Here is a 9,699-nt window from a genome sequence, read left to right as displayed (position 1 = left end):
AGCGCTGCAGGGACTGCTGGGCGCTGGGACACGGCTGGCACGGGCCGAGCTGCGGGGCGAGGCGGAGGTTGGCACTGCGTCGGGCCTGCCGGTGCCGCTAGTGTCAGGCTTTGCGCGGGGCGGGGGTGTGCGGCAGCTGCAGGCAGTGCGCGGGGAGCCGGCGCCCTGGGGGCTGCCCGAGGAGTGGGGCATGGCGGTGAGCGTGGCGCTGTGGGTGCCTCGTGCCACTCTGTGGGGGCTTGGCCTCTTCCAGGGGGAGTGGGTGTGGGTGCAGGGCCCTGTGGGCACTCACCTGGCAGCTGTTGGGGCCCTGCATCCCCCATGGGACTATCCCTGCCAGCAGCCAGGCAGCAGCCTGCCCAGTGGCAGTGCTGTGATCTCTGCTGCACTCGCCTTCAACCTTGGCTACGACCCTGCCACCAGCCAGGCCCACCTCACCATCCAGGTGCGTCCTTCTGCTGTAGTTTTGGGATGGTGGCAGCGGGGGAGGGGTGTCCAGGCACTGTGCCTGCTGGCTGGGTGCTGGGGTACAGGAGGTTACAAGCCCTGTGAAGGTGCTGCGTGGTTTGTGGGAGGGGTCAGGTTAGCATAGCGCTGTAGTTCTCAACTGGGTGCCGCAGCCCCCTGGGGTGCCTTATGATCCTTTCTGGGGCTGTCATGTACTGTTACGTGCAGACACAATGCCTGAGGTAAACTCAGATTTTAAATAGGACCCCTCAGGAACCGGTCTGCCCTGCTGTGGTCTTTCTGAGTTCTCTAGTAGAAGGTGACTTTGTTACTTTTCTGTAGTCAAAAAAATGAGTGAAAACTAAGAGGTGGCATTTTCTAAGTTGTGCCTTGAGCTTAAAAAGGTTGAGAACTGCTGGTGTAGTTAGGAAGAGTGCTGGAAACCTGGCTGAAGGTGCCCTGGTGAGAGAACAGGTGATGGGAGAGTTTGATAGAGAATTAGTAAATTGGAAAGGTTGGAATGGAGGGCGCACACACTTGTTGAGAAGTCCTTTTGCTGTGTGTGAATAGAGGGCTAGGAGACCGTGCAGGTCAGTATGGGAAGTCCCAGGTGATAACTCCAGCAAAAGTTAGCAGGAAATTTGCATTCGTTGCTGATCCTGTATGCACTGGTCACATCCCTGGCTCCCTTGGTGTAAGGAGGTGTTACCTTCCTCACGCTTATGGAAAGGGAGAATAAGTTTTCAGGGAGTCTAGAATGGGGTGACATAGGGACATGAATCCATGCGAGGCATTCGCAGTATGGAAGTTGAGGACAAGTGGGTCTTAACTTCTTACTTGTGCTATACTGCATTAATGCTGAACCAAGCTGTTGTCTGCTTTGTAGAGGTATGGAGAAGCTCTGGATACCGAGGAAACAAAAGGAAGCCAGTCCTTGTTATCTGTACCACCTTTTGCCAAGGAGCTACACGTAGAGATTATATCCTCACCAGCCTACAGCACCAGAGGAGTCTATGACCATATTCTCTACCAGCACTTTGAAACCCCGAGGTTAGCCTTTCAGCATAGGAAACTCATTCTTTCTGCATCCTGAATCTGGCTCACATTCAGGGAGGGAAGAATCAAAATACCACTCTTCACCCTTGCCTCTTAAGTGGATAGTGAGCAGTCCATGTACAAATTGCCTTTTGTGAAGTTAACTTGACCTGTTAGACTGGGGTGGACTATTATTCGGGCCTGTGCACCACAGAGTTTTGGGGTGCTGTTGCAGGTCAGGTCAGCAACCCCCTCCAACCCCCCATGCTCCTGTGCAACAGCTCACCAAACTTCCCTATGTAGGATAGAGTTGTGGGGAGCTGGTGTGGGCATGGGCAGCAGCTTCAGTAGGGGCATCTCAGCCGGGGCCCCTGCTGCCACTAGCACAGTCTCTGGGCCACCTTTCTACCCTGATGAGGGTCTCAGGCAAATGCCCCAATCCCCAGTGGGAACTTGCTGGCTGCAGCGACAACTGATGCTGGTGCCTGCCCTTTGCTGCTTCTAGTGAATGGGCTGGGAGCTGGCGTAAGCTGTGGAGATGTGTTGTAGGTGGAGGATGGTTTGGTGTTGGTCCTGTTCACGTCCTGCCCATGAGGAGTGGTGGCAACTGGTGCTGGGTGCCAGGGAAAAAGTGGAACCTGGTGGTGGGCACAATCACTGCTGCTGGGACCCTTCTGGCTGCAGCTGCCCAGAACCTGTGCTGCAGCTGCCTTGTGGCTCTTCCCCGCAGCCACCACCAGCATTATGTCTAGGTTACCCTGGGCCTGTGGGGTGGTGACAGTGGTGAAGAGCTGCAGGGCAGCCCTGGTGCAGGTTTTGGGTAGCCACAGCCAGAAAGGCCCCAGCAGTGCAAGTGCACCCACTGCCAGGTCCCACTTTTCCCTTGTGTCCAGCACCCCTGCACTGATAGCATGTCCCCTCAGCTTGTACCAGCTCCCATACTGTGTGCTGGAAGCAGTGCTGGGTGGGGACCAGCATCAGCTGTGAATGCAGCCAGCAGGTTCCTGCTGGGGATAGGGGTGTCTGCCCAGGTCCACAGGTAATGCTGCTGCATTAGCTGCAATCCTGGTTATTTGCCCCGATCCTCAGTAGGAACCTGCTGGCAGCATCCACAGCTGATGCCAGTGCCTACCTGGTGCTGCTTCTAGTGCATGGTTCTGAGAGCTGGTGTAAGCTGTGGATGGGGCCACTACATGCTTGTCTGGCACAGTGCAGCAGCCAGAGTCACTGGCTCCTCATGGGCCGGATCCCATGACTTTGCAGCTGGCTACCTGCGGGCCAGATACAATCAGATGACGGGCGAGATCTGGCCTACAGGACATATTTTGCCTACAGTGCAATCACAGTATGTTTAGAACATCGCACTGCAACATTGGCTTAAATCAGCAAGGTAACTTAATATAGGTACTGAGGACTACTTTATTTTTGGAGCGTGTTTCCAGTAAGCAGGGTCTGTCTGCTTTTTGAGCACTCAAATACTTAAGTTCCAATGTGTATCTTGAGAACTGGTCTTAATGATGTAGCCACCTGATCTCAGTGAGTATGCCTGAGGGTAGGGCTAGGATTCAGAGTGACCTAGAGAGATTGGAAGATTGGGCCAAAAGAAATCTCATGAGGTTCAGCAAGGACAAGTGTAAAGTCCTGCCCTTAGGACAGAACAATCCCATTCACCACTACAGGCTTAGGGCCATCTGGCTAAGCAGCAGCTCTGCAGAAAAGGACCTGGGGGTTACAGTGGACAGTAAGCTGAATACAAGTCAACCTTCTTCTGGTTGAGAAGAAGGTTGATGGCATACTGGGCTGCATTGGTAAAAGTGTTGTCAGCAGATCTAGGGGAATAATTATTTCCCTCTCTTCTGCATTGGTGAGGCCTCACCTGGAATACTGTGTCTAGTTTTGGGACCCCACTACAGAAAGGATGCAGACAAGTTAGAGAGAGTCCAGCAGAGGACAACAAAAATGGTTAGGAAGCTGGGGCACATGACTTCTGAGGAGAGGCTGAAGGAACTGGGCTTATTTAGTCTGCAGAAGAAAAGATGGGGGATTTGATAGCAGCTTTTAACTACCCGAAGGGTGGTTCCAAAGAGGATGGAGCTAAACGATTTTCAGTGATGGCTGATGATGGAACAAGGAGCAGTGGTCTCAAGTTGCAGCAAAGCAAGTTTAGGTTGGATATTAGAAAGCTTTCTCATGAGGAGGGTGGTGAAGCACTGGAACAAGTCACCAAGAGAGGTGGTGGAACCTCCCTCCTTGGAGGTTTTTAAGGCCTGGGTTGACAAAGCCCTGGCTGGGATGATCTAGTTGGGGATGGTCCTGCTTTGAGCAGGGGGTTGGACTAGATGACCTCGTAAGGTCCCTTCCAACCCTTATTTTCTATGATTCTCCCTCACATGGGATATCATGACCCTAACCTGTGTTTAAAGAAACATTTTCAGTCTCCTCCTTTGACTAATACCTTAAGGCTCACCTTCATAGCTGAGCATTTCCAGAGACTGTCCACAATTCTCCATTCTGGGCTCTGTTTATAACCCGCTCTTAAAGTTAATTTTTTACAAATCCAACGAGTAACCAACAGGCTGCATGTCATAACTGTCACAGATTCTTGCCCCCTTACATCTTTGCCCTCCCAGTGACCTGACTTTGTCATTGTGCCTTGCTGTATTATGTCTGAAGTATACTGTATTCTCTACAGGGCATGGAGTTCCCATTTAGCTGTCTGAAAGGTGCGAGTATTAAAAAAAAAATCATAAAAAGCCCATGAGTGGCTTTCCCAACTCATGCAGATAGCTTAATTGTTGTTAATGGGAGGTTGTATTGCTCTTCTGTTGCTGTAATTTTTTGGAGCATCAACATAATGTGACATCATTGAAGTAGTTATTTACCATGGCTATTGTTTTGTTACAGGTTGGTCCAGGAGGGGGATATCCTGTGTGTTCCAGCTAATGGACATCCAGAGTTCTTAGAAGAAAACTTGGATAAATTTCTTAGGTATGTAGTGATTTCCCAGTACTTTAAGATAGATATTTAAAGAAGAATCTTACTCTTCTGGTTTGCTCAGTGGATTATCTTCTGATCTGTCTTTGGAGTTCAGGGGTTTGTTTTGCTTTTTTTTCATCCAGAACCAAATAAATGAATATTTTTGTTGGATTTTTAGATAATTGTACAGTCACATGTCAGTGCTACAAAGATGGTATACCACTACTGGGAGAGAAACTGTTTGGAAGGAAAAAGAATGAAATAAAGACAAAAGTGAGAGAGAAGAGGGGATGCTCTATAGACTTTCAATGAAAGAAAAATGGATTGAAGTGGAAGCTTGGCTTTGTCTACACAAGGAGGTTATGCTGGTTTTAATTCCCCATGGGGGCACCAACTCTGGTACAGGGAGAGTGCTTCTGGTTCAGCTTATGCTGCTTTGGGGCAAATTTAAGGTAAACTGGAAAAAAGATTGCTTATGGGCAATTCAGTATAAGAGCATTCACGTGGGGCACTATACTGATGTAATTGTAGTGCTATAATTATACCAGTATAACTAGTAACTAGTTATACTGTGCAGTATAACTAGTAATAGCCACCTTTGTAAATGAGCCTTGCCAGTTTATGGTGTCCAGATGGTAGTGAGTTAGTATAGTTTATCTGGAAGGATGAAGAAATCCCAAAGTGAATAGTTGCAAAGTTTCGGTTGATCTCTGTGCATTTGTGCTTAACAAATTTTTGCATGACATCAAGTTGGGTGGAGTTGGAGGCATTCTGGAGGGCAGGGATCCAAAATGACTTGGATAAACTGGAGAAATAGACCTCAGTCAATCAGATGAAATTTAGCAAGGCAAGTGCAAAGTCATGGACTTAGAGTGGAATAATTTCATGCACAAATATAGATTGGGGAATGACTGGCTAGGCTGCAGTGCTGAAGAGAAGGACCTGGAGTGGACCATAAGCTGAATATGAGCTAACAGTGTGCTCTTGTTGCAAAAAAACAAAATAAAACTCAACACCATACTGGCTTGTATCAACAGGAATGTCACTTGCAAATCAAAGGAAATGATTCTTCTGCTGTATTCAGCACTGGTGAGGCCTCACTTGGTATACTACGCCCAGTTTTGGAATCCACACTTCAGGAAAGATGTGGTTAGACTGGAAAGAGTTAAGTGGAGAGAGACAAAAGTGATTGGAGGCTTGGGAAGCATGATTAATCAGAAAAGGCTGAAAGTACTAGGGTATTTAACATTTTTCACAAGCGAGACAAACCTTAAAATCAGAAATGGGTTGAGGGCTGCATAGAAAATCGTTCTAGTTCTATACTTTGGTGTATCCTAATATTAAGTTTTTAAAATCATATTAGAAGGGAAAATATACATTTTCTGTAATTTTAAGCTTATTAGTAGAAAGTACAATGTTCAGTATTCTATAGTGTTATTTTAAATTTGATAAAAATAACTTAAAGTTTAAAATTAAAATATTGTCCTGTGCAGCAGGGATTGAGGAGCTAGGAGCAACAGCCTCAAATTGCATCTGAGGAAATTTAGGCTGCAGATCAGGAGGAACTTTCTGACTATGAGGGTGGTCAAGCACTGGAAGAGGCTACCTAGAGAGATTGTGGAATCTCTGTCCCTAGAAATTTTCAAGAGCAGTTTAGATGGCTGCTTGGTTGGGATTGTTTAGTCAGGGGTGATCCTCCCTTGAGCAGGGGCTGGACTAGATTATCTTGTGAGTTCCTTTCAACCCTTCTTTATGATCTTTTGATCCTATGGAGGAGGACAGGAAGGCAGAAACAAGTCTCTCAATCAAGCCCTTAAGACTGGCAAATAAATTGGAAACATCTGGAACTCTTAGTACCCATGGGTGTGTGTTCAGAGCTTTCTTGCAACATAACAGTGCAGCGGACAGCAGTGCTGATTATATTTTGATTCTGGAATATACAGCAGTAGAAGTCTGATAAGGTCTTGTTCTTTAAATACCTGTTTCAAGGTCCTGGTCCTGAGGGGCTGTTGTAGCATAAAGAATTATAGAACTATAGACATAGTTCTCCTTGTTAAGTCTAAATCTAGCTTTAGACTTAACCTGTGTAACTCAGAGGGACAGCTTGGCATACTTGCACTCCTCATAGATGGGATCTATAGATGGTCTATCTATCTAGAAAAACTGGTTTGGGGCACACAGGAAGGAGCTGAAGTGATTAGTAACCAGCATTGTCCTTCATTACTAATGTTCCCTCAGCCTCAGGGAGCAGGTGTGAGCACTTGTTCTGTAAGGAGACTGCTGTGGCCTGCTGTGCCTGCCCAGAAGAATATTTGCAGCCCACCAGAATAGTTCCTGGGTTTTCAAACAAGCTTGCCTTGGTTCTTCAGCTCCAAATAAGTGCTGTGAGTGAAGTGTTCAGGGGAAAATGCATAAACATTGACGTTAAAGAGAAGAAACAAATTGGATGTTATGTTTAGCTGGTCTGGCAAAAATTTAACCAACTCAACCGACTACTTTTTAGAGCAGCTAAAATGGTCCATTTTAGCATTCAGACAAGCCCAGTGCAAGCTCAGTGGGTCTACTTCAGACTCCTGAAGTCCAGTGAAGTTAACATGCACTTATCTGTTGGGTGGTGGGGAGGGCATCAGGGAAAGGAAAAGGAAGCATATCACTTTGAGGGAGAGACCATACTAATGAGCCTAAGAGGAAACACTGAAAAAGCTCAGAGAGGGTGAGCAGAAGGAGATAGCAAGCCTATCTTGGTCTCAACTGTAATACTGCTGAGCCAGTGCTGTGAGAAGGGTCCCTGCTCCTGACGGGTGCTATGTCCTGAAACTCTCCTCTCTAGGCTCTGGCCTGCAGATTGAGTGAGAGTCTTGTGCCATTTTAGCACAGCCTTCAAATGGCGGGTATAAGCCAGAGGGCAGATTCACCAGCCAGCATGCTTGATTCATAGTCCATGCACCTTACTTTAGTGTGGGCTTATTGAACTTCAGAATATACATGAGGCTCAAAATAATACAGAGCACTTCAGGACAGAACCTCACTGCTAGTAGAAAGGAGAGTGGAGGCTCCTCTGCCCCTACTAGGTGTCTGTGGAGGACTCTTGGATCCATCCGTTGCCCCCAGGTCTTTCTTCCAAGTTAGCTGTTTCCAGGTTTATTCTGGGCCTGGCCACACATCTTGGTCACAGGCTCTTAGCATTCAGTCCCCTCGATCTGAAGGGACTGAGCCTTTGCAGGGGATTCAGGCATGTGTGGATATAATCCTGTTGCACATCAGGAGAAAATTAACATTAAACTGTCTATCCAGACAAAAACAGCAGCTGGTGCAGCTGTCAGCCTTGTGTCTCCTCCTGTTATGGTTTATTATTTGTGTAATGAAAAAATTTAAGGGCCCCAACTGCTTTCCAAGGACAAAGGATTCCTTCCTGCCTCTTGAGGTCTTGGCTGTAGGAATTTAGACTACTTGCTCTTCCTTTAGATGGCCAGAGCTCTACTTCAAAGTGAAGAAGATATTAGGAATGGTGGAAAGAGAGCAGTCTGTGGGGTTCCTAGCTGACACCCGGAACACTTCCCTCTACCTGGTAAGATGTCTGTGAGAAGGATGTAAAGAAAATGTGCAAGGCTGAGATTGCACTGTTGGGGTGGTAAAGAAGCCTCTGACTGATGGAGGAGACCTGTGGTTCCATTAGTTTTAAGGTGGATGCTCAAGGGGTTGTTCTGTGACTTGAGAATGTCCCTCACCCTGGTGGTTTTGGAAGGAGTGTTATTTTTCTGCTTTATAGATGGGTTCAACCAACAGTGCTATCCCATCTTACCCATGCCGTGCTGGCCATGAATTTTGGAGCAGTTTGTCTCCCCCTGGGCTCTCTGATATTGTGAAGTGGCTCTGTGATGCCCTGCGACCTCATCTGCACAATGGGTAAGTTCACACACCTCTTGGTGAGTTCTGTTTAATGTACCTCATGAGGTGTCCCACTGCATGGGGCTGTTTGTGTTGTGGCCTGGTTTGCTCTGTCATGCATTGTAGGATATTGGTTGTTTTTAGCTAGAATTGCACTTTTTGGAACCATTGGATCCATGACTGACTTGTTTTTGCTTGTAGAGATCCTGGGATTTGGAGAGCATGGTCTGTCTGGTGCGAGGGCTTGTTATTGTGCTGGTTAGGTACTCCTAGCATGAGTTGGGCCCAGCACACTTACTTCTTGGTGACAAGGATGGCTGCTTTTGTGTTCCAGGGGGATAGCACTAAATGGAGCAGGCAGCGTTCTCCTTTCAGGACCCAGTGGTGTGGGGAAAATGACAGCTGTCAGAGCTGCGTGTAGCTGCCTTGATCTCCATCTGTTCAAGGTAATTCTTCTAGTAGCATCACATTTTGGTGTTTGGTTGCTTAGGAGTCTTCCCTTGTGTAGAGAGTTCCAGGAATATTTCCCTTCTACCCTGCCTATCATTCCACATACATGTGCATGTCAGTGTAGCCCTGCTTTCTCTGAAGAATTAAGATTGTAACAAGGACTCTGTTCTAATAGGACTGAATTTTGTATACCCCCTCATTTTTATTGGATTTTAATTTAGTAAAAGTTGCTGTTCCAAGTTCTGTATCCAGGATGTTTTGTTAACATACAGATTTCTTTCTTTCTCTTTGTCTTGCTTCTGCCATCCTTTTCCCCAAGTTCTTATGGCTCAGGTACAGTGGTGAGGGAGGCATAGTCAGGTAGGACTCCTGGACTGCATTAAAACAAGGCACTGTCAAAGTTACCTACTGATGAGGCATTATGGGTATCAGGAGGTATTTCTCTTATAAGGCCCGGAGTTTCCCAAATTGCATCTCCTATCTGCATCAGAAGAGAATTGATTTGGTCAGGGTGGATTTGATTTAAATCAAATTGATTTTAAATCACTCATCAAGAAACCTTGATTTAATCATTGTTTTCTACAAAAAAGTGCATTTCTGTTGTTTGATATCCTTTATTCATTTAACTTCTTGAAACTTTGCACTTTTAGAGAGAGGTCAGGGCTTGACTGTGTGTACACAAACTTGCAGAGAGACAGTAGGGCTAATGGGTGGTTAATCAGGTCTGTTATCTCTCATCTTCATATACTGCTGTTAACAAGGATGTTATCTCTGGAGACGACAAACTCTCCCTGTGCCTGAAGAAGGGCATTTGTGCCCTAAAGCTTGCAAAGAACAATTTTTCCAACTATTTAGTTGGTTTTCTTTAATCATAGAATCATAGAAAATGAAGGTTGGAAGGGA

The 9,699-nt window shown here is 46.6% G+C and overlaps 1 protein-coding gene across 1 annotated transcript in view; it reads left to right on the top strand.

The window, feature by feature from the left end:
* The first annotated feature begins 6 nt into the window (after nucleotides 1-6).
* Nucleotides 7-9,699, top strand: part of PEX6 (peroxisomal biogenesis factor 6) — a 40,269-nt gene continuing 30,576 nt past the window's right edge. The window contains exons 1-6 of the mRNA XM_019526874.1: nucleotides 7-445; nucleotides 1,334-1,497; nucleotides 4,387-4,470; nucleotides 7,924-8,026; nucleotides 8,228-8,364; nucleotides 8,681-8,792. Coding sequence (XP_019382419.1) covers nucleotides 191-445; nucleotides 1,334-1,497; nucleotides 4,387-4,470; nucleotides 7,924-8,026; nucleotides 8,228-8,364; nucleotides 8,681-8,792 — 855 coding nt within the window. The 5' untranslated portion in view covers nucleotides 7-190. The remainder of the gene's footprint in view (nucleotides 446-1,333; nucleotides 1,498-4,386; nucleotides 4,471-7,923; nucleotides 8,027-8,227; nucleotides 8,365-8,680; nucleotides 8,793-9,699) is intronic.

This window comes from Gavialis gangeticus, unplaced genomic scaffold (assembly GCF_001723915.1).
Source record: "Gavialis gangeticus isolate Ggan-Ray unplaced genomic scaffold, GavGan_comp1, whole genome shotgun sequence".
Classification (NCBI taxonomy): domain Eukaryota; kingdom Metazoa; phylum Chordata; order Crocodylia; family Gavialidae; genus Gavialis; species Gavialis gangeticus.
Note: the sequence above shows the minus strand (reverse complement) of the source record. Positions and strands in the feature narration are given on the sequence as shown.